Raw genomic sequence first — 24,152 nt, 5'->3', positions numbered from 1 at the left:
CTCAGTGGTATCTAATCAACCCCGTTTGTCCCTCTAGTGTCTATATCTGTGAGGTCCCCCAGCCTGCCCAGAAATGATCTGCTCAGAGGAGCACCGGAAAAAGCCCCTCCCCCCTCCACCTACTCCAACACATTTCTAAGGGCTGAAAGTCTCCTCTCAAAAGCTGACTGTTAAGTTTATTGCTTTCTCCCAGTAGGTTCTTCGGCCCTGCAAACACCCTTTCAAAGGGGAACACTATTACTCACCTTAATGGGCATGATTCTTATCAGCTCACTCTCCTCAAAGACTCAAAGCACCCGCCACGGGAGCTGGGCGGTGCCAGGAGTGGCCACTGGAATGGAAGACCGCGGTGACCAAGAATAAAGTCCCAGGTGTCACCATTTTCCCCAGGGCGGTGTGTCCTGCATGGCCAGCCAAACGTGATGTCCTGCACAGGAGGAGATTGGAAACTCCCGCCTGCCCTGTGACTCTAGAGGCTCCTCCCTTCCTGGCCTCAGACTCTGGAGACCCTTGGCCCCCATCCCACACCCTGCCAAGGCTCTTGGACACCCCTGTGTTTATGTCAACAGAGCGGTTGCTAGCGGGGGCAGGCTCCTGCCCGCCAGGGCGGTGCCTGGTGCCCGTGGCCCATTGTTTGTGTACCTCGTCTTGGTAGTGACCGAGGGGCGGGCACGCCAGGGCTGGGTCTCTGGGGCAACGCATTGTTGGGGGTCCCAGCTGTCCCTGCACATAAAGCACCCACTCTGTCAATGGGCTCCCAAGGTATCTTCTTTCCCAGAGTGAGAATGTAAACCCTCCCCTGGTGAGGCTGCTATTTTCCTCCAGCCCACCACCCCACCCCGGCCTCTCTACTCCTTTCCCAGTGAGGGCAGCTCGGCAGCCCGCCGAGACCCAAGGAGTAGCCATGCCTGACCCTGTCTCCTCCTCTCAGCCACCTCCTAGAACCTTGGAATATTTTCTGAAATGACCGTGGGAAATGGGCCAGGGAGAGGCAGGCCGCAGCTTATCCTGGGCCTAACCCAGCTCCTCCCAGACACAGAGAGGGGCTGGGGCCTACAGAGACAGATTGGGAGAATTCCCTTTTGGGTTTCCATCCCCACTCACCCGCTCTCTGGTGTCTCTATACCTATACTCCCTTCACACACACACACACACACACACACACACACACACACACACACACACACACCCCTCATATACTAATTGCTTCCAGAGCCCAATCTCCCTGCAAGAACTCCTTCTCCCCCTAGTCCCCTTCTTGCCCCTCGTCCCTCAGAGCCTGGCCTCAGGGGTCCTGGTAGCAGTCGGGACTAAATGGTGAAGGAGTTAAGACTCCAGAAGCACAAAGCTCTGCTCTCACTAGCTGTGTGACTTTGGGGGCAAGTCACTTAACCTCTCTGATCTCAATTTCCTCACCAATAAAATGAGGATAATAATAGTACCTACCCCGACATCCTTATGAGGAGTAAATGAGTTCATTTACGTGACCTGCTTAGAGCCACGTCAAGCCCCAGGGAGGGTTGGGCCCGTGTCAGCTCTCATGTTACTGAATTCCAGGCAGCATAACCCAGTGGGAAAAGCATGGAACTTGGAGGCTGACAGACTTGGGTTCAAATCCCAGCACTCCACTGACCCCACTGAAATAAATAGATACCTTATTTCCCAGTTTCCTCTTCTGCAAAAGGGGTGTATTGATAGAAACGTACCCAACAGTGTTAACACGGGGGGCTGGGGAATGCCTGCACTAAAAAGGGTACAGTGGCAGCTGCAGGAGCTGGAGTCCGGCTCCTGGCACCTGATCCCCCAGATTAGCTACTGCGCTCTGGGGCCAGCAGGGGAAACTGGACTGACTTGGAAAGGAGAGCCACGGACCATGCAGGAATTTGTGCCCCCAAGAGGTGCCATAAATAGCCAGAGGGAGTCAGAGGGCCTCCAGGGAAGGAGGGTTGGAAAGGAGCAGTGGAAAAGGAAACTGTCAGTCATCAGTCCAGGCAGGGTCCAGGGCACTCTCCCAAATGTCAAAGGTAAAAGTGTATGGATGCGGTAGAGTGAGGGGGTCACATCTTCAGAGAGGACCAGCTTGGGGACCATCTCCCAACATCACTCAGAGTCAGAAAATTTCCACACTGTTCATCTCCACCCTGCAGGTCTTCGGGAGCCAGCCCTGCTTCCTCATTTTCATCCCTTTACCATCCTGGAATAGAGAGCAATAACTCAGCCTGCATCGCAGGTGGGAACACTGAGGCCCACCCAGAGATGCTAAGTGATTTGGCCAAGATCACACAGTGAATCAAGGATCGAGATGTGGATATGAACATGGATCTTTTTTTTTTTTTTTTTTTTTTTACTCCCAATCCAGGGTATACACTACAGCCAAAATATAAGAACCTATCCTCAGGGAGGAAGTCTTCCCCACAAGGGAACAGTGAGCTGAAAGGATCCCTTCTCCCCACTTTCCTCCCTGCAAGACATTTTACTCTTCCTTAGTCGATCCAAGCACATCACTGTAGCTGCGACCGGAATGCTTTAAAGATGTATTCATCAGAACTAGCTGGGTGCAGTCCTGGAAATAAGAATGTAGGCTCAGAAGACCTGGACTTAAATCTTTGTGTGATCTTATACAAATCACCTTTCTGAGCTTCAGGGCCCTGACCTGTGAAATGAAGACAATAATACACACCCGCGTGAGACTGGCATGAGGACCGAAGGCGATAATGAGAGCCTGAGTGCCTGAATGACCCCAAATGCTATAAAAACTGGGAGCTGCTCCTGGTGAGGCAGCACCTTATTCCTCTCTGGATTCTTGGTGTTTACTACAGTAGTGCCTGGCATGTAGGAGCCCCAGATAAATGTTGATAAAATAAAAGAACGAAGTAAACTCTTTGCATTTAAATGTTGTATGTTTGTGCGATGATAATAATAATAATGTGTGTTTGCTATTTATCAGTTATCACTGCCTTTCTTTGTGGACACAGGCACTACTACCGCTACCCTGTGCTTTACATCCCTGGAAAAATGACTGAATAAAAAAAAATAACTTCTGGATAAGAATGCTTTAAGTAATAAGCCTAATAGGTAGGGTGACCATATAGTTCGTCTATACTGGGGCACTTTGGGAGTGAAAGGGAAGGCAGTAGCAATTATGCCTGGACAACAGATATAAACTATGATTATCCTGGGCAAACCAAAATGCTTGGACATCTTACTCATAGGGTGCAATGCTGCTCAGAACTCTCCGGAAGGGAGAGCCCCAAATCCTCCAAATCATCCTAACTCCTATTCTCTACCCCGACCATGGAAGGGGTCCCCTACCTTCTCATTCCCACCACCCACCTGCACTGGGAGCTGTGTTCAGATCAGGTCCCCAGCGTTCTTAGGTTCCTCATTTTCAACATCTAGGTGACTCTGAACCACACTTCTGTTGCCCTTAGAATGTCCTAGAATGTCTGCACTGCCCCAGACACGAAAACCCATGGCTCCGGCTAAGCACCCACCGTGTCAACTGCAAAAATCATCCAGCCCCTCCCGATGCTGTTCCAGCTCAGGGATTATTCCAGGGGCCCCAGTCATCTCTCATTAGTTTCAACAGTCTTAAAACCAGTCCTTTTGCTTCTGCTCTTTCTCACCTTTGCTCTGTTCTCAACAAAGCATCCTGAGTGATCCTACAAAAATATGTCAGACCATGTGTCCCATCTTTTCAAAGATAATGGCTTCCTATCTCAGAGAAAAAGCCAAGTTCCTTATAACAGTCCCTAAGGCCCCAGCCTACTTAGCCTTTGTTTATCTCTCTGACCTCATCTCCTAGGACTCTCCAGCCATGTGTATGTCCTTACTTGTTCCTCAAACACACCAGGAAAGCTCCCACCTCAGGACCTTTGCACCTGCTTTTCCCCTCCTTGGAACACTTTCCCCTTAGATAACCCTATGACTATTTGCTTCACCTTCTTCAGATCTTTTCTCAATTATTTCCTTTTCAAAGTTCTTCTCTGGCCACCCTATAAAAACATGTCACTCTGTCCCCCTTCCCTGCCTTTTCTCCTTAGCACCACCAAATAGACCATATATATTACTTATCCTGTATAATATTCAACATCCTCGAGCTCCGTGAGGGCAAGGATTTTCATTTGTTTTGTTCTTTGCCATACCCCAGTACCTGAAACAGCCCCTGGCATATAGTAGATGCTCAATAAATATTTGTTAAATGAATAAAGGACCAACTGAGAGGGAACATACATGGCAGTTGGACATTTGGCCTCAGGAGTGAAAAGGCCTGGTTGTAATCCTGGCCCTGCCATTTTGGGGCTTATGACCGTAAAAAACGCCCTTAACACTTCTGTGCATCTTAGTTTCCTCATGTGTAACATGGGATAATCCACATTGCCTCCCAGGACTATTGAGAGCATTAAGTCCAATTTCACATATAAAACACTAAACTCACTGCCTGGCCTATTTCCAAAACTAAGCTTAGTAAATGGCAATAGTGTTACTTCTGGAGGCTCCCAGTCAACGTGACATTGCTTATGCCTCATAACAGGCAAATCAGCATCCACTCCCTTTGAGTAACAACTCACAGTTTCTTTCCCAATTTGCAGTACTCATCGCCCCCTGTCTCAGGACCCTCTTTCCCTGAACCCAAGTCTCCCCAACCAAGCTGGCCTGGGTCTCTTTGCAAACGCCCCGTTCAACACAAGCCTTGTCCTGCTTAAACCTCTGAGAGAGCTTCCCTCCGAAAACTCACCCACCCTAGGTCCCTTCCACGATCTCCCCAGGGTGGGGAGAGAAAGGTGAGGGATACATGGTGAGGGAGGGGGAGAAGAAAGAGAATATGAATACATGTGTGACCTGGTGTGGGGAGGGAGAGCAGGCCAAGCCATCCCCACCTGCCAGCTTCCTGTCTGCCGCTGATAAATAGGGGATACCGACGGCCAGATTTTTCCATTCCCCCCATCCCGGCACCCGCTGTCACTCAATTAAAAAAAGACAGAGCGAGAGAGCCTGGGGGAGGGGCCTCTGGTTATAAAGCCTGTGGGCCAGCGGGTGAGCGCACTGCTGGACTGCCAGATCCTTTTCCTGTCACCCCCAGGCAGATTTAGCTGCTGACAGCTGCTTGGGACTCTGCCGCCAGGCCTTGGCCCAGACCCGCCGCCTCTCCTCTCTCTCAGCGACTCCCAAGCCTCAGGCCCTCCATGGCCCAGAAAGAAGAGACCGCTGAGGCCGCGGCGCCTACCTCGCAGGATGGCGAGGATCTGGAGAACCCGGAGGACCTCAAGAATCTGAAGGAACTGGTGGAGCTGCCGCCCTTTGAGATCGTCACAGGGTGAGAGCTGGGTGTGGACTGGGCCCGCCCTCCCTAGAAGAGCACCGGCTGGGGACAGGCTGGGGGGACTTAGATGGTAACAGTAGGGATTGGGGTCACCATGCTGCAGCCGTGAGAGTGCACAGGTGTGCACAGCAGGGGCTGCAGGGGACGCAGCAGCAAATCTCTCTTGGCTTCTCAGACACCTCCAGTCAGGGGAGGTAGGGGGAACTCCGTGGAGGCCAGGGCCCAGAGGAGGAAACCACCCCTGAGGCATCACTTGCCTCTCTGGGTAGAGGTTGTTTAGTCCCAGGGGATTTGGTAAAAACCCGGCATGCCACCGGTACATTTCAATATGGTCCCAAAGTAGCTCCTCCCTCAACGTCTCTCTCTGCTTCTGAGTGGGCCTCTCCTCTACCTGTATGTCTCTCACTCTTTCTTTAGAGCTTCTCCCTGGAGTAGAAGATCCTAAGACAGGAAAGATACATCCATCCTTTCCCAAGCTAGAGTGAGAAGCGTTTTTTGTTTTTTTTTTGCTTGCTGAATCATTTTTGAGTCTCCCCGGGGGCTGCCTACATCCGCCCCCCCACCCAGGGAAACAGAGAAGTTACAGGCCAGGCCCAGAGCTTCTGGGCAGAGGAGGGGTTCCAACACCCTCAGCCACAGCCTGGAGGAAGCAGGATCTAGAGCAAAGAGTGTTGAGGCTCCAAAGAGGGGGCTGCACACAGGGTCCCCCTGTCTCGTCCAGATTATGCCACTTCCAGGAATGAAACCAAGCTGTCTTCCTTCTCTTCCCTTTCTGTCCCTTTGGCAGAAGATTCTGCTAAGTTCCTAATCAAAGAATAAGAAGGGAATACGTGGGGCCACTAGAATTCCTTATCTCCAACAATGCCCACAGGCAGACGAAGGGCCACGGGAAGAGAAACTTCAGGAAGAATGGAGGCCTGATGCCTTCAAGGGGCAGAAGGGGCCCTGGGAGGCAATTCGGACTTGCTGTTTGAAGCTGGGCAAGTGCTTTTCCAGTCCTGGCTGTAGTTTTTTCATCTGTAACATGAGGAAGTTATGCTAGTTGATTCCCAAGGTCCCTTCCAACTCAGATATTTTCTGATTTCTAAGAGAACCTGAGGGAAATGCATCCTAGTTTCTGAGGCAAGGCTTCAGGAAAGAGTCCCTGAACTTGCACTCACCCATGGCCAACCAAGTAATGTCACTTTCAACCCAGGATTAAAGGAGCAATGGGGCACAGATTAATACATTCACAGGGAGAGCCTAGGGCCACCAGGACAGGAGAATGCTTGATTCCAGTGGCTCTCTGTGGAAGGAGATCCTTTTTCTAACACCTGAACATGCTGGTCCTTGCTGGCCTTGGTCACATACACACACACACGGGCACATGCACACCCAGTCTGCACAGTGTTGTGATCTTGTGATCTCCCCGGCACAGGGGCAGGGTTGGTTCAGAACAGAATTAGAGTATGTTTATTGAGTTGAACATGCTTTGAGGTCTCAGGGTGGTTGGTTTTGAAAGCTTAAATCCTCTGATGTCACTTGCACGTGTCTGGGGCTTTATAATCCCGGCACACTTTCATAGGCCTGAGCGCATTCAAGCCTCGGCACAAGGACAGGAGAGGAGCTATATCATTGCCGCTCTACAGATGGGGAAGCTGAGAGTAGGGGAGATCCAGTCCCTGCTCCAAGACCACAGGCCCAGTAAGTGGCAAGTTTTCTGACTCCACCCTGGCATCCTTTCCACTGGTCTCCCAAACAGAACTCCACCTCTCTCCATCCTCGAGGTGGTGAGGCTCAGACGCTTCCCTGACCCAAGGCTCAGAAAAAGAGGCACAGTAGGGCAGCTTTCTGGGCGCTCTGAGAGCAGTTCAGGAGGGAGGTGGAGCCCTTCGTGTTTCCCAGCCACAAGGAACAGCTGTGGAGATCTGTCTCCTGCGCCCCTCTAAGTAAACAGACAGCTTAAAATAGCCTAGAGGTGTGGCTATGTCTGTGCGGGGACAGGAAGAGGGAACAGCTTTCCTCTCTTTCGCTCTCCAGGTGCCCTGGCGTCAAAGGACCAGCAGAGCCTGGACTCCCATGGGGGAGAGGTCTAGCCACACTGACCCTTAGAACAGGGCCCCAGACTAGAACCGCAGATGGCTTTTCAGGAAACAAGTCTGAGGGGAGGAGGGAGTACCGGGTGGGAATAAGGAGAGACATGCCCACTTATCGTGATTCTGGTTTGAATAGGGCACTCGGGATAGAAGGCAGATCTAAGGGAATTCCCTGGCGGTCTAGTGGTTAGGACTCGGAGATTTCACTGCCAAGGACCCGGGTTCAAACCCTAGTCGGGGAACTAAGATCCCACAAGCCTCGTGGCATGACCAAAAAAATAAAAAATAAATAGAAAGCAGACCTAAGAACATTAAAAATAATGTGGTAGAAAGTGCTAGAGAAAGGTCTATAACTGCGGCAGTGTGCCCAGGCCCGCTCACGCCTCTCGGCTGAGAGTCAATCGGATGCATCTCTTACCAAGTCTGTGTTCACTAAATCCTGTTGGTTTCTTGAAATCTCCATAATGGGTGTGTTGACGGGAATCAGCAAATGTTAGAAATTAGGGCTTTTAAAAAAAATTTCTTTCAGAGACCTGGGTGTTAAACCAGCACAGCACTGAAAGAGAGAACCCTCTGAACAGGAGCAGGAGAGCCGAGGAGGGATGTGCTTAAGGGGTAAGATCTGAGGCCCAGAGAAGGTACCATCCATCGGTACCAGGTTTAATTTCTCGAGTGTCAACTGCTGTCCAAAATCTGAGAGGTTGGATTACTCAACCTTTCTTTCAGATGAGGAAACCAATCCTCAGAGGGAGAAATAATTGGCCCAAAGCTAGTGGATGGAGCAGGGTGTGAACCCCAAGACTGTCTGACTTGCATCAGACAGTGATGCAAGTGCATCTAAAAACGCCATAAAGAAGGGTCCTTTATATTCAACAAATATTTTCTGAATAGGAGTCATTTGTTTACTGCCTGTTTCCCCCAGAAGTATTTAACCTCCATGAGGACGGGGACTCTTCCTTTTAGGTGTTTTCTCCCTAGCACCAAGAATGGTACCCAGCTCCTAACTGGTACTCAATAAACATTTGCTGAATAAGTGAGTGAACTCATGATTGAGCACCTGTTGTGTGGTAGGCTCTCTGCCAGGCATTCGGGTAGGGAATTAATTGGGGGGAGGGCTTCTTGAGGAGAGAAGTTCAGGAAATATATACGAAGATCCAGCAGCGCTAGGCTCACAAGAGAATTCCACTGGATCACGCCTGCCTCTGAGCTCAGCATGCTTGAGGGAAGCTCTGGGGCACCGGAACGGGTTGGCTCCCCATGTCTCCACCCCAGCTGCAGCTCTGCCTGGCAGCTCCCCTTGCTGTGTTTGTCTTTATCTCTAGTTATGTTGTGTATGATTTTGTGTGTGTGTGTGTGTGTATGATTTTACATAAGCTGAACCTGCTATCAAAGGGGTTATTCTAGAACAGAGATAAATGGCACAGGCGACGAATCTCCTTCCAACCACTTCTCTAGCCCCCAGTAGTTTACTCCACCCACGTGAGGAACAGAGAGGAGAAGCAGGGTTCAGAGAAGGGCCAGGCAAGGAGTGAGGGGCCTTCGACACCACTGTTAATGCCATGTCCCCTCACCCCTCACCTGGAGTCTGGAGCAGCCTGGGAAAGTTTGTTCTATAAAGAACAGAAGACAGCCACTGACTCTGGCCACCCTGGCCTCCACTGAGGGTTGGGGGAAGGTGGAAGCTCATGTGCAGAGATGGTGTTTCCCCAGGAAACAGGGCGGGCCCAGGGCTTTCGGAATCCCATCCAGAACTGCCAGTCAGGAGCCAGCAGCTCCTCAAACCCCTTCTTAGCTCTAGGAAGTCCGGCTGTTAGAACTCTCTGCTTCCCTACACTCCTCCTTCTGACGATGCCCACTCCTAGCATCTTCTTTGAAAAGTGGTCTGAAAAAGAGAAAAGGAAACTGAAACTGGCAATTCTGCCTCTTTCAAGTGGGTCACGAAAGGTCTCGTGAGCAAAGCAGAAACGAGTCAACACTCAATTACCTGTGAGTAGATTTTCCACTCCATGGATTATTTGGGGGCAAATGTTTAAACTTGGACTAGCTTCCACTGCCCTCCAGGTTGCTTCCTTTCACTGTCTAGATTTATGCTTAGGAAATGCAAATGTTTTTTAATGTGAAAGCGAGAATACATATATATATTTCATTGACTCACATCTCTTCTCCCTCCATCAAGCAGACCTTTGTCCCACTTTTTTCCAGATATAAGGATTCTCCACTTCCTGCCTAGAGAATTGCAATGCCCAGAAACCGGGGTCTAAGCAGATGTAGTATGAATGGCCTTGTCTGCAGAAAGTATGAGGAAGTGGTGCCTAAAGAGGTGCTGAAGTTGGCAGGAGGGGGTAGGAATCATGCTGTTGGTTTCTGTGCTTGAAGAAGGGACTGAGTCCAGGTGAAGAAATCTACCATCAGCATCTCTCTCCTGACCACCACTCCAACACACACACATACACACAATTTAGCAGTAAAATATCTGCTAGGGTTGACAGCAAAGGGCTATAATATAAGTAAATGTGGTACTTGGGCATATCATGCTACTAGAAAATAAAAGATGTTTGTGATTATCTATGAAATCACTGTCACTATTTCCTTCCTTCCACTAGTGGGCATAATAGTGTTATGTGATTCTATAATATAACCCAAGATGGCCATGTTGGCTAGCTCTCTGGAGAAATTTCAGACCTCTACTGCCTCTTTTCTCCTGGTAGCCCTCCAGGGCCGAGCTGTTTCAGTCTGTGGGAAGCCCGAGAATGGGAAGCCTCATTCAACCTTTATGCTCCTTCTAGAAGACCAAGAATCCCACTGGGAAGCCAAGCAAGCTCAGTCTCTGAGCAAGCCCAAGGAAAGACTGGGAGCCAAGACCTTCCGTGACTTTCCTTTGCCCCTTGAATGCACTTCCCTTCCTGAGGTCCCTAGTCCAGAAGGCCCTGCTGAGGGACAGGGTAGACCATGGGGCTGTTGGCCCACGGGGTTGGAAACTGATATTTATAGAGAGGTGAACATTCTTCCTCTCCCTTGGGTTTCCAGTTTCTCTGGGTCCTCTCCTCTTGCCTAAAGAAGAGGAGGATGGGCTGAGAGAAGCATCAGTTGTAGACCATCCAGCCAACATGCAACTGCACACTGGGCCACACATGTCCTCTCGGCTGGGCTGTACTTGGCAAAGTTGGAGCAATACTTCGGGGTTTCCAGAAGGAAACCTGAGGGACCAACAGGCAGCTATTGCTGAAGCCCCCAAGCCAATCAAGCAGCCATGAATCCTTCCAAAAGTTTTACCTGAGAATCCATCCTACAGGTAGCTCTGGATTGGACTTGGGGAAGTGGTCTGGCAAAAGGCCTTGAAGAAAGGAAATCCAAAAAAGAGGGGATATATGTATACATATAGCTAATTCACTTCACTGTACAGCAGAAACTAACACAACATTGTAAAGCAACTATACTCCAATTAAAAAACAAACAAACAAAAACAGTTTCAGCAAGAAAGGTAAGCTCTATGCTTCTCAGGAGAAAAAAAAGCCACTCTAGGAAGTGAAGGGATCATTTAGCAACTGGCTGAGTTCAGGAGTGGTCTGGTGGGGTGAGTTTAATGGAAGAAAGCCCAGTGTAAGTGAATTCCCAGCAGGGATTGAAAGAGGAGAGGGGAATCATCAGGCCATCCATCCTCCCCAAATGTTAAGTAAATATAAACACATTCAACCAGGGACAGAGGGGCTTAGGAAGCTAAAGATAGTACCCGAAGGAATCCCAGGGCTGGGTCCCCAAACACATCCATCTCCACAATGGAAACTTAACCTGACAGCAAGGGACATGGAAAGCCGGGTGGAGAAAATTTGGTGATGGGGGAAGGGGGGATTGCAGGAAAATAGCTCTAGTTTCCTCAGCTCTTTGGCACCTGCAACTTACCCCTAAGAAGCCAAGACCCTGGGATACCAGGGATCCCCCTGCAGCCCAGGGAGTTGGGTGACCTCTCTGGGGGAAGGGAAGGGGTGTAGAGAAGCAAGAGCAGAGTTAATGGTTGCCATAGGGTATCTTCTGGGGCAACCACAGAGATTACATTTTTTAAAAGAAAACATTCAGCCTCTCCAGCTGGTACTCATCCACTCCTCTCCTTCTGACCTTTTCAACCTCTCCTGTTGCAGCCTCTTCATTCTCCTGGGACTTCAAACCTGCACAAATCTTCCCTATTTTAGAAAAACATGCACATACACGTAAAGATGAAAACAATCTTCACCTCTGATGCTTTCGTTAGGCCCTCTCATTTTTTCTCCCCTTATTACTACTAAACTTTTCAAAACACCTGGCCTTTTTCTGCTGCTTTCATTTCCTAATCAGCCGTCTCCCCTTGGACATATTCATTACCAAGTCTGGTGCTCTAAGACACCAAATGGGCTTTCTAAATTTCAGGCTTTTCCCCAGCTTCACTCTCTCTGCCTAAAGCCACCCCGGTACTCCTCCATGGACTTCACTTTCATTATACCTTTCTTTCCTCAGGAACCTGTAGCAATTCTCTATTGGCTCCTGAGTCAAGGCTAAACTCTCAAGAACCTTCATCACATGTCCTCCACTCTAACTCTTCATTTTTAGTAGTCCTCTACTGTTCGCAGCTGTCTTATTTACATCTTTTCTTTCCAGCTATAATCTAGCTGCTAGATTACAAGCATCTGGAGGGCAGAGGCCAAGTCTTTTATGGTTTTGAAATGTGTCAATACTATACAAGTTAATTCATATCAAGGTACCCTTAGGCAGTCTGGCCTCAAAGATAAACATTCTTGGACACTTACATGACAACCCTTCTTTCACCTGAGGGAAAAGACAGACTTGAGAAAAACAGTCCTTGGGAGAGCCTGGGACTGCAAGTTTTAGGCCATCCTGTACCTAAGATGCAATACCCGTGACTGACAAGGAGAGATATGAAAGCATGAAATGTTCTTGCTCTGTCGTGAGATATTTTACAGGCTTGCTACTTTGTAAAATTACTATTTGAACACTGCTTTTCAAACCTGGCCACATAGAATCATCTGGAGCACTTTTTTAAAAACGCTAATGCCTGGGCCTCCTCCAAATGTTCTCATTTAATTGGCTTGGCGTGGGGCCTGGGCATGGACATTTGTAGCTCCTCGAGAGGATTCTAATGTACAGCCAGGTTAAAGAGTCACTGATTTAGAAATGTGAGCGTGTGCTGTGTGCTGGGAGTGAAGGTGGAGTGTTTGGAGACCTGTGCTAATGAGGTGTCCAGGATGCACGCCTCACTCCAAATTCTCTCCTCTCCTTTAGATAAACATTTGAATTCCTTCGTGTCTTTTTGTCACTGCTGTCAGAGTAGGCAAGTCTTGTTTCGGTAGTGAGAGTGAATGTGTCTCAGAGGTACTTATCTTGGAGAGCCACCCACTCCACGCTAGTCCTAGAACAAGAACTCATCATTCTCTCTCCTTCCCTGTGCTTTGCCTCCTTGACCCACAGGGAGCGGCTGCCTGCCAACTTCTTTAAGTTTCAGTTCCGGAATGTGGAGTACAGCTCCGGGCGGAACAAGACCTTCCTCTGCTATGTGGTTGAAGCGCAGAGCAAGGGAGGCCAAGTGCAGGCCTCGCGGGGATACCTAGAGGACGAGCACGCCGCCGCGCACGCGGAGGAAGCGTTCTTCAACACCATCATGCCAGCCTTCGACCCGGCCCTGTGCTACCTGGTCACCTGGTACGTGTCCTCCAGCCCCTGCGCAGCTTGCGCTGACCGCATCGTCAGGACCCTCAACAAGACCAAGAACCTGCGCCTGCTCCTCCTGGCGGGGCGGCTCTTCATGTGGGAGGAGCCTGAGATCCAGGCGGCTCTCCGGAAGCTGAAGGAGGCTGGCTGCAAACTGCGCATCATGAAGCCCCAAGACTTCGAGTACGTCTGGCAGAATTTCGTGGAGCAAGAAGAAGGCGAATCCAAGGCCTTTGAGCCCTGGGAGGACATTCAGGAGAACTTCCTGTACTATGACGAGAAGTTGGCTGACATCCTGAAGTAGGCGAGTGGGCTCAGCCTCACGTGAGTCTTTTCACTGTTAACTTGGGTAGAAGGTCAGGTGGAATGAGTGGTCTCTTTGATTTTCCTTTGATAGGATTTCATCTGTGTTTTTGGTTGGTTGTAAAAACATTCTTAGAAGATCCCTCCTTCTTTTCTCTTTCCTCTAAATTCCTCTCCCTAAATCCTTTTCTCTCCTACCCTTTTATTTCAAACTGATTTTCCCCATAACTTGGAGTGCTCAAGGGTGACAGGAATCCAGAAGCTTTGATGAGACAGAATGACTTTCATAGTAAGATTTAGATGGTGCAAGGACCTGCTACTGAACAGCAAAGATATTTCAGTCCCCTAAGCATGTCCCCATGTCCACCTGTTCAGACTTACTAACTCTGGACACCTTCTAGATGCCCTGCCCCCACCCCATTTGCAATCTTACCATTCCATTTTTCCCTAATGCAGGTTCTTCATTCCTACAGGGGCTTTTTTTTTTTTTTTTTTTTTTTTTGGTGCTTTTGAAAGTCCCCGAATGGATCTGTATTCAACTTTTTGGGGGCCAGAGAAGCTTTCATGTTTTCAGACAAATGGTTCTGCTTTGAGGGAGACCAATAATTGCTGTTTGAATGTACAATGCAAGAACATTTCCCTAATGTTGAGAAGACCTCATCAGAACTCGCAGAAAAATGATGAATGTGGGAATGAGGATAATATAGCAACAAGTTCTGCTATACAGCAATGTTTAAAGGGTTAAAAAGATGTTTGTAAATTAGGCAGCAGCTCAGAAGTAGCCTCCTATAGATATCAAGATGTGATAGGAGAACTGGAAGTAAAAATTAGCTATTTAAGCAAATAATTAGGACACAATTAAGGCCAATTTGGCCTCTTGCTGAGGGTAAATTAGACTCTTAGAGAAACAGGCCGATTGCCCTCAGGAAAGAGGGTAAAGGATCCTTTACTGTCTCCTTTTGAATTTCATCTGATCTAGTTTGCTCCCATAGAAGTGCAATGACTAAGTCTCTTTACAAGACCTGAGTTACCGATCAAAATTTTCCCATAACAGAGAAAGGGTCTTCACCACCCTCTTATCCAACTTTAATTCTGGAACACCTCACATATTAATAAAACATGAAAGCAGCCTGCTTCCATGAAGATATTCAACTTATTTTTGGTGTCTCTCACTCGTAATACTCTAAAGAGAAGATGTTGCTTCACGGACACGTTTTGGAAACGTAAGTGTTCCAGGGCTTGATGTTGGCAGGTGTTTGCTATTAGACATGCACGCGGGGTGCCTGATCATTCTCCAGCTGAGCGTTCACCAATCCATGAAGACACAGTTTTCGGCCATTTCTTACAAAAAGCAGGACCCATTCACTGAATTCAGTGAGACTATGGTCAGGTAATGCCACATGGTACTTTGCTCACACAAAATAAGACCACTCTGAATGGTGGTGAGTAGTAATACAAACAGATTTCTAAGGATGACCTCTGAAAATACAAAATTAACTTAAATTCCTCGAAGATTTTATTAGTATAGGGACTGTCACTCATAATTATAAACCCTACATAGATTCTGTAGAATGATGACTGGTAGCCTAATTTTAACACTAGTGTACTTTCTTCTTAAACATCTTTTAGAGTCACAGGCCACTTCTTCCAGCTGCCAAACTAACAAGACCTCAGAGATGGATGTGTGTGTGTGTGCGTGTGTGTGTGCGTGTGTGTGCGTTTTCCATTAAGTCAAATAATTAAATAGCGAAACCTGCTATAAAAATTAAGCATTTCAAGGAGGATTAAAAAGAGCCTTTAATTTTGGATAACTGGGAGTTATATCTTTTGCTAATCTAAATAAACAAGTAAAATAGATAAATCAGTTTGAGGGAAAAGTCCATTTCTAAGTCAAATTATTTTTAAATAAAATATTATTGGACATGTTCCACATTATAAGCCTCCTTCCATTAGTGTACATAACCGTATTATCTGGACCCATTAACATGCTTCCCTATACTCTGTTTTCGTTGCTCATATTCCTGAAGGGAAAGGTTAAAATGTACCAAGTTAAAAAAAAAATTGGCATGAAATCAAGTTGTCATCTAAAAGCCCCAAAGAACTCTGCTTAATTAAAATACTCTCAAGAAATGAGCATTTGTTAAAGAAAATTTGTCTCATATTTCTTATTCCGTCTTTTGAAAAATGACAGAATAGGATTTAACCATATATTTAACTCAAGATAACATACTTAAAGCAGATCTCTTCTGGGGCTTTCTCTGTGCGAACCACACCAAAACATGAATGAAACAAATCCAGTCCTGAGTAAACCGGAAATCACAGGAGACTATGGAGAAATTCAGGCACTTGCTGGGGAGGGCACAAAGAAACCCTAACTCAAAAAGAAAACCCTTCACTGTTTAGGGCCAGCAGGGCTCTCAGTAACATGCTTTCTGTTTTCTCACTAAGGTCTGTCTGCTGCCACCAAGAGACAGCAATGACACATGTGGCCATCTGGGACATGCCTGACTTCCCAATACCACTTGGAGCTGGACAACATTTGACACGAACCAATCCTACCGCACAACGCCCTCCAAGGACTCAAAATACACTTATGCTGTAAATCATTTAAGCTGTGCCTCTCTCTCTAAGGCTGCTCTTGGGAAAGAGGAAAGTGAGCTGCGAAGAGAGAAACGGCAACCATATATGGGCACCAGGCATCCGTGGGGCTGAAGGTCCGCATTATTCCCTCAGTTGGGCTGCTTAGGTCGAAGAGCCTCAGACCCAAAGTCTGCACAGATCTTTGAAATACGTCCAGAAGTGCATCTTAAGTTGGGATCTTTTTTTTAAGAAAAACAGCAACATTAATAAAAGAGGTGGTGTGGTCTTTCTGTGACCAAGTTTTTTAAGGAACTTGGACATTTAGAAGTTATTATGGACAGTGAGCAAGTCCCAGGCAGGAGCAGGGATGTCCCAGGCTATGAACCGAGCCAGGACAGTATATAAAGTGGGAGGAAGGCTTAAACCAGAACTTGCCTAGGCAACACGGGATGTACTAACTCTCCCATGCAGACTTCACACCTTGGTCTTGACCTTCATGAAATATTTTCTTCTGAGATTAGTTGTAAATGAGTATCTTTTCCCTCCTCTGAAGACAAGGAGTATGGCAGAGGATGAAACAAAAGGCACAAGAAATCTGTTTCTAAGGTATATAAACATCCCAAGTGCCAATTCATAGGCAATTAGCACCTTGATTAAAGAGGAAAGGGCAAGAAGTAGGATTTCAATGTTCAGATACACATAATGTAAGAATAGTCAGTATGTGGTACTTGATGGCGACGGCAGGATGGTGTCAAAAGTCTCATTTCTTAAAAGGCTTGTTTGAGTCCTATGTAGAAGCAAAATTTCACACGTGAATTTCTGGGTGTTTCCCAAACTCTAACTAGGTTTCCAGGAATAATGTGTCCATTCTGATTATCAGGCCATGCCTCCTTTCCCCAGGCTTCAAGTGTGGTAAGTCATTGGAATTTGACCCCAAGACTATCTGCAAATGACAAAGCACTTTATCACATCCCTGCTGAATTCCACTCACAGCCAGACCTCCACAAGACTAGGTTTTGTTAAAAGAAATATGAACGAGGCTCATACTCCATGAAAAAAATTAACCCTAATCCCTTAAAATGTAGAAGCAGCCTAGAAAAATCAATGTTTTGACCCAGTGTTAAGATTTATTTGCATAGTTAGGCAAAATACTTTAATTCTAAGTTTCCTCTTACCACTCCACTCTCATTTTGTTTTGTATAGACATTCTCTCCCTTTTTTTCCCCTTCAATTTTACTGTGTGTATGTGGACAGAAACAAAGCTCCAAGAAAAGTCTTAGTCTAAAAGTTTGACAATGAACTTGCCCCTGGCACTGCCCCTACCCCCACCCCCAACAACATGGAGAACTTGTCTGTTACACACAGAGATACAAAAGAAGTGAAATACTTTTTGAAACTGCTGCCTCATTCAGGCTGAGATGCGATAAAAACACAAATCTAAGGTACAAAGATTATATTTAACCAGTGCTTTCCTGGTGTTTTAACGAGCCCCTTCTAAAATCCAGTTCTTTTACACTTGGGAAAGCAGCAAGTCCTATGACAGACCCAGAATTCACTCTAGGGAGAAAATCAATAGTAGGTCTGTCTCTTTGAACTCAACACCACAGTAAGGGGGCGGAGGGTTGAAATACTCTACTAGTTTTCCCCACACCTCTGATACTGAACCACTGGCTAAATCCATGAACCTTATTCTTCCACCATGGAAATCAAGAGTGGACAAAGCGCTGCTCTCTTAGAAAAAAAGGGGACTAATATTTACAGTTTTCGATCCCAGGTGGCCACACATCAGAATCCTCTGGAGCTTAAAAACACAAAGAAACAGGGCCACTCTCCCCCGCCCCCCCCCCCCCCGCCCACTACCAAATTAGAATTCTTTTTTGGAGGAAGTGGACCTTTATTTTTTTTAAGGAGATTCATATGGGTTTTGTTGAGAACTACTGATTTATTGAGGCATTACTCCACACTAAGAACTTTGCCACATATTTCACATACAGTATTTTATTTGTTTCATGATTGAATTCAGACAGGTTCAATCACAGAACCTATGTGGTGGACAAAAGAGAGCAGGAGCTCACCACGGGGAGATTCTAAAAGCCTGCCTTTCCAGTGTGCTGACCCACAGTTCTTGCCCATTCTGATGTCTTATTTCTCACTTTGCTGCTCTTCGTACTGGACCCTCTATCTGACTCCTCCGGATTAAGTTACAGGTGAACCCTCCATTACCCAAGTCCAGAACAACACAGACATGTGCACAGGACATCATTGCCCACCCCCCCAAGAAGATATTTATTTTTCCATTCTTGTCACCACAAATTCCTTGTCAACAACATAAAACTCTTTCTTGTAATTTAAACAAAACCGAACCCATAATTCTCTCCTAGGATGAATTTTATGACATAAGGATAATACCAGGTAAGTGCACAAATGACAAAAGATGCAAAATTAACTGAAATGTTCATCCTTCCTGAAATTTCTCGTAAACAGCAGAGAAGTAGAAGCAATGCTGACACCTAGTGGCAACCCAAACAAATCAAGTAGCATCCCTAGCAAAACAGGGGTCATAGGCCCAACATTTGGCTTCCCCACCTAATATCAGGCCATCTATGCCTTACCTTCCTGGAAAAAAAAAAAAAAAATTCCCAGCAACACTTCCCAAGCAATCCCTCCTCCAGAGTCCCAGTCTAATCATGAGAATACAGCAACCGAAGTCTGGCCTGTGACACAGACTACTTCACATGAAACTTTCCTCTGACCATTTTAAGGTCAGTTTACTCAGTCCTAAGGCCCAGATGACACAGAAGGTAGACATATCCAAAATGCTCATCTGTTCAGAGTGTGTACACAGTAATTCTGATGTCTGTTGCCTCAAAGACCTCCTCAATCATCGCAGATACATTTTCCCATTGCAGACGATCAAGACCACATCCAATCCTGAAAAAGACAAAACATCCCCACTGGTTGTGATGAAGGTATCTAGGAAAACACTCCTTCCCTCTTCCTCTAGGCTGCATCCACCCAAAGCCTAAGATCTTATCTGGTCTCACACCTATAGGCAGCCATGGTGGGAATTGGGAAGTTAACTCCTATTTTGAGTCACCGAAGGCTGTTTCCTAGACAGCCCTAACATCCAATAGCTGTCACTTCTCTTTTGCCTAATAAAGTACCACTTCCCAGTTACTTCAGGCTACGTTTAGAAGTGTATAACTGCAGTGAGATGGAAGAACTTACTATCCTTCTATTTCTACTGATGAAAACTAGCTGTGGGTGGATGGCAAAAGGTTGGTATTTTTAAAATACACTTATGATAATGAAATGTTAAGGAAGATAAAAAGGAGAATGACAAAGGGACAGGATCTCTGCACACAGGAAGTCAAGAGGGAATGTTGGGAAATGCCAAGCTGACTGTAATTCAGATCTTTGCAGCACTCTGGTGGGAAACCTCAATCGGCCCACAAAACTCTTACTACCTGGCACCTTTCTTCCAAGATGTTACTTAACTGATCCTCAATATCCCTAGGGTAAAAAGAGAGGATTAAAATTGCTAATTTTCTATAAATGTGGTTAAGTACCTGAAAAAACTGTGTTAAAAAAAAGTTTCTGGTACATAAGCGATGAATATATTAAAGACCAGCGTAAGATGAGGGACCATGTAGCCACGCTCTTAAGTAACTTAGACCTTGGAATAAACCCGCATGCATGCTCAGCACTGACAAAACTAGTCTGACAAGAAGAGAAGGGACCCCAAGCCTATTTCCTGAAAAGGAAACAAAGGGGATATTGAACCCCTAACATCAGTCCCTTAAGTCCCCAATATCTAGGGTCTAAGACATTACATCAGGGACCTACCCTCTGGCTACTGTCCACACTGAACACAAACAAGCATGCAGTTTAAAACGCAGTGATAACTTACAACTTTCTTCACACAGGATTAACAGGTTTGGGACACCTGAAGTGGCCCAGAGAGAAATCACAATTGCTCAGTCTTTGTTCTTTAGCTGTATTGCTTCAGAAACAGAGGCCAAGCTTCAGGTAGAGGATGCCCAGAATTCAACAAGTGTCTGTGAACGACGGCTCCTCCCTACTAAGTAGGCTGAGGCAGGTCTGTGGTTTAATCATCCTGATTCATTCAGCCCAGGCTAAAAGATGGGCACGCCTTAGGCTAAGATCTGACAACTTGTTTACTGATGATTTTTAAATGTTTTGAAATTTTTCCGCCTTTACGTCTGTATTTTAGGTTACATTAAGCTTTTAAGTCACTTGTCTTTGGGTAAGACAGTAAACCCCACTAATCAAGTCTTCATTTAGGGCCCTGGATTTCCTTGCCTTGGCATGGAGAGGTCGGTGACTCCATTCTTCAGACAATGGGACTTCATGGCCTCTAAACTCTTCTGTAAGTTTTCGTAAGTTGGCTTGTGTGAAGCCCTTTTCTTTGTAATCTAAGTACAAAGAACGAATTCAAATTTCCATTAGTCCAAAATGAGAGCCAAAGAAAAGTCATCATATTCTCCCAACATCCTGATAATTAAAATAATAAGTATATTTTTATAGAATAGTCTAGATGACAAATGTCATACTGTCCCTTCCAGTTACGGGAGCTCCTCAGAAATCCACTACGTAGAGCCTGAGAAACCCAGACACTGCCATATAATAATCTTTCCTTTTCCCAAGAAAACCAGATTAGCAGGTGTGCCTATTGTCTACTGTTTTTAAACAAAGTAGGTGAAAGTTTCTGTGCCACTTCCAAGAGATAAGCTGCATATCTGTAACAAGGAAGAATCCATAACACCTAAAAATTTCCTGTTAGGTTTATTTATTTAAAAACTGTGCTTGCCTTTTATTTCCCTATAAAAGAACAGAGACAAACTGGTAGCATTCCAAACAAGACTGGAAGTCACAGTAGCATTAAGGACATTCAAAGAGGCTAGGACATGTCCCCACTCAGTGTGCTGTCCAAATCAGGCTTGTAGTGACTTGTCTATAAGTCATCTAGCACCATCGCCAAGAAGCTGCACTCTTTCTGAGGCCAAAGACCATTTGGATAGTGAAAGAATCCCACGTTGAGGAAGCAGGCAGGAAAGGAGATGAGTATTACTTGGCACTGCATTTGATAGGGAAGACTGAGAGAAAAACTCCTTTGGGCAATCTATCTCTTGAGACTTTATTGTCTCTATCTTACTGTGATTAGGAAGGAATTAAACTATGGGAGGCATCCCTAACTTTTGCAAGTCTCATAACACAGGTCTTTGGTGAATATCACTACTCTTTCCCATGGAGCTGGGATGCAGCCTCATGTTCCTTTCTAATCCAGTGCACCAAATAGCCACCACTTCTGGATCTGAGTTGGCATGAGGTCAGCTTTTTGACATCTCTGGTTGTCTGGAATGAAACACTGTGATCAACATAAATGCAGTACAGCCCACTGGTTTACCAGTCCTTAGAACTTATTGAGAATTGGCCCCATCTTACCAGGTAATATATATATCGCCCATCTCTCTTCAGAACAGCCACTTCTCCAGACTTTTTTTCTAAGAAAAACAGTTATTTAATAGTAAAAAAGAAATTGAAAACCAAAACACTGATCTCCATTCTTAGATTTTTTAAAAAATCTTTATAAATTTGAGTCTACTTCAGAACTAGAATTTTCAACCCTGAAGAACACTTTGATCCTTATCAGCCTTCCTAAATACTGCATTCCTTAACTTCCAGCTTTCTTATTAATGTTTTCTGAATCATGTTTTCCTCACACCCCATCTTTGGTCCTGCTGCATTTTCAAATATACTCTTACTTGTTCACTTAAAAAACTTTAATGTCCATTGCCGTGAAATGTTTTAGAATGTACAGCACTTTTTACTTGCCAAATATGTTTAATAATAATCCTTTTACATACAAAAACAGCTAATGCGTTAAGCATTAAGGGGAACATAGACGTATTAAAAAGTTCTTAATTATTAAAGAGTTTTCAATCAGGAGAACGTGTCATGCTTAGAAATAAATATAATACAAAGCAGTAAGAAGTTGCTTTCTTAAAGGCTGGGATCAGAATCACCAGTGGAGACTCTGATTCAGTAAGCCTGGACTGTGGCCTGAGCAACCGTTTCAGAAGCCCACGTGTGATTCTGATACACATCTCTGGTTTAAAATCACTGATAGAAAGTGATGGGAGGAGTCTGTAAGGAAAAGGTTCTAAACTCTTTGAAGCATAAGCACAATATAGGTAAACAGGGGATCTTGAATGCCAAGCTAAAATCTGTGGACTTTGCTAAGCACTTCAGAGTTATTAAAGGTTTCAGAGAAATGGAGTAATGTTATCAAGATTTATAAAAGAGGGGAAAGAAATTTAAAACTTTTACAAGAATTCAGGTTTCGTGTGATAAGGACCCAAACTAGAGGCCATTTTTGTCGAGGAAAAAATCTGCAGAGTTAATAGGACTCAGTAGTTAGGAACCCCATCTGTGCATGTATATCTTGTTTAATAATTAAGTATAACAAGAGCATCAAAAGATGCTCTAGCCAGGGCAGATAAGGTCAGCTGTTTTCAAAACTCACGTTGATTTAACAGTTCCTGCACCCCTCCAAATTTCTTCTTGAAGTGGACAGCTATCCCAGCGCCCATTCGACAGTCCTCACTGATACAATGGGCTAAAGAGTCTGTTTTGGGGCATGCAAAAAGGTCTCCTTTCACATAAGTAATCTAAAATGTGCAAAGGGAAAGAAAAGTTTTATTAGTGACAGAAAAATACTAAGCTATTTCTTTTCCTTTACTGTGCCCACCACCACTTCTCCTCCGTCCCTCCTTCATTTAAAGACAAATCCTCAGAATTTAATTTAAGGGGTTATCTAAAGCGAATTAAAGCATGTGCAAAAGAAAGCGATGGGTGGTCTCTGCCTAGGACTGTATCAGCCTTTCTAAAGTAAATCAGCAGGAGAGAGAGAGAGAGAGAAAAAGACAATTCAATTATTGGTTTAATTAAAAAGTGTTTATGCTTTTGACCTCAATTATTCTGAATTTCAGTTCAATAAATTAATAGTTGTTACGCACTCTGCTTCCTTCTGAATCTTCATTAGGGCTGCCAGCCATGATACTGAGTCGCTATTTCCAGAATTTAAGTGTTTCTTCAGCTATAAAAAGGGGAAAGGAAGTAAAAATGCTTAGGCAACCTGAATATATTACATTCAGACTGCCCTGACCACCCACGTACGAACATTTTCCCCCCACCGTTTATCGCTGAAAAGTAAGTTCGCCTCTAGGAAGTAATACAAAACTCTTCTGGGGCAAGAAAAAGAAAGAATGCCTGGTTTCGGAGGCTGACGGGCCCCGCTCGCATTTCGCGCTTTCCTGGAGCGGAAGAAAGGCGGTCCTAGGACCCGCCTCCTCCTTTCCCCGCGCCCGCGCCGAGCAAGGCTGATTCAAGAGTCTCCTTTTCCCTGCAAGATGCAAAAGTATTTCCCCATTGGATCTGGCCCATAAGCAAAAAGGTGGGACTTGGCCACAGTCCCGTTAAGCCGCAACTAGGGAGTATACAGGCCTGGGGGAGTGTACTGCCGAGGCGGGGGCAAGTGGAGAGGGAAGGCGGCCTCTCAAGGAAGGCTCACCATCATCTTTTGGGGGGAGTTGGGGGAAGAAGTCTAGAGAGGCGTCCCATTCTCTGTTTCCTACCCTAGGGCGGATCAGCGAGGGCGTGGGGCCTGTCCCGAGGTCCTGTGGTAGGGAGCGAGGAGGCTCGTTCAAAGCCCCAACGTACCGGGGTTACCCTTCCCCTGGAAAGGAGTCGGCCGTTAGGAGGTCCCGCCCCGCGGGGAAGGGCTCTGGTAGGTGGGGAGCAGGAGAAGAGCCCAGATGTGGAGCCAATCCCGCCAAAGCTCTTAATTGCACGCACCTAAGATGGCCGCCCACCACCTGGGAGCGGGGCGGAAACGAGCCCCTCTAGCTAGCTAGCCGAACCTGCACTCTTTGGTGATGGCCGCTGAACTTCCGGTGGTAAATTCCATGGAGTACCCCGCCGCCGCCCGGGCATGCGTAACGAGACAGCGAGTTGGGTAGAACGGCGCTTGCGCATTAGCCCCAGGAGCGTATCTCCAGGGGCCGCAGAGACGGGGGAGGGCTGTTAGCAAAGGAGTTAGTTAGCGCCTGCGTGGTACTATGCTCAGGGCGGTGTTTGAAGGTTGAAGGGTT

The 24,152-nt window shown here is 46.2% G+C and overlaps 3 protein-coding genes across 4 annotated transcripts in view; 1 reads left to right on the top strand and 2 right to left on the bottom strand.

Annotated features, from left to right (window-relative positions):
* UNC5CL (unc-5 family C-terminal like) overlaps positions 1-4,881 on the bottom strand; it is a 28,157-nt gene extending 23,276 nt beyond the window's left edge. The window contains exon 1 of the mRNA XM_082414917.1: positions 246-4,881. The gene's annotated coding sequence lies outside the window, so the exon portion shown is untranslated. The remainder of the gene's footprint in view (positions 1-245) is intronic.
* A 153-nt stretch (positions 4,882-5,034) lies between these two features.
* Positions 5,035-16,264, top strand: APOBEC2 (apolipoprotein B mRNA editing enzyme catalytic subunit 2). The gene is made up of 3 exons (XM_082414954.1): positions 5,035-5,317; positions 12,856-13,419; positions 15,847-16,264. The coding sequence occupies exons 1-2, from the start codon at positions 5,187-5,189 to the stop codon at positions 13,397-13,399; spliced, it is 675 nt and encodes a 224-aa protein (XP_082271080.1). The 5' UTR covers positions 5,035-5,186; the 3' UTR covers positions 13,400-13,419; positions 15,847-16,264.
* Positions 16,265-17,960: 1,696 nt separating this feature from the next.
* Positions 17,961-23,104, bottom strand: OARD1 (O-acyl-ADP-ribose deacylase 1). 2 transcript variants are annotated; one of them, XM_082414955.1, is made up of 5 exons: positions 23,019-23,104; positions 22,526-22,670; positions 21,445-21,503; positions 20,302-20,414; positions 17,961-18,909 (listed from the first exon to the last, which is right to left on the bottom strand). In XM_082414955.1, the coding sequence occupies exons 1-5, from the start codon at positions 23,055-23,057 to the stop codon at positions 18,807-18,809; spliced, it is 459 nt and encodes a 152-aa protein (XP_082271081.1). In that variant the 5' UTR covers positions 23,058-23,104; the 3' UTR covers positions 17,961-18,806. The 2 variants fall into 2 exon arrangements, with proteins under 2 accessions (XP_082271081.1, XP_082271082.1); XM_082414956.1 differs by lacking the exon at positions 20,302-20,414.
* Between the last annotated feature and the right edge of the window lie 1,048 nt (positions 23,105-24,152).

The sequence above is a fragment of the Balaenoptera physalus genome (assembly GCF_965194825.1).
Source record: "Balaenoptera physalus genome assembly, chromosome: 11".
Classification (NCBI taxonomy): Eukaryota; Metazoa; Chordata; class Mammalia; order Artiodactyla; family Balaenopteridae; genus Balaenoptera; species Balaenoptera physalus.
The sequence above is the reverse complement of the archived record's forward strand: the minus strand, read 5'-3'. Positions and strand labels throughout refer to the sequence as shown.

Excerpts from the sequence above, each read along its gene's own strand:
- APOBEC2 (XM_082414954.1), top strand. The coding sequence starts at position 5,187 with ATGGCCCAGAAAGAAGAGACCGCTGAGGCCGCGGCGCCTACCTCGCAG. Across the intron at positions 5,318-12,855 it reads CCCTTTGAGATCGTCACAGG|GGAGCGGCTGCCTGCCAACT; the intron begins GTGAGAGCTGGG and ends CTTGACCCACAG.
- OARD1 (XM_082414955.1), bottom strand. The coding sequence starts at position 23,057 with ATGGCTGGCAGCCCTAATGAAGATTCAGAAGGAAGCAGA. Across the intron at positions 22,671-23,018 it reads AAGATTCAGAAGGAAGCAGA|ATTACTTATGTGAAAGGAGA; the intron begins GTGCGTAACAAC and ends TGCACATTTTAG. Across the intron at positions 18,910-20,301 it reads ACCGACCTCTCCATGCCAAG|GATTGGATGTGGTCTTGATC; the intron begins GCAAGGAAATCC and ends TGTCTTTTTCAG.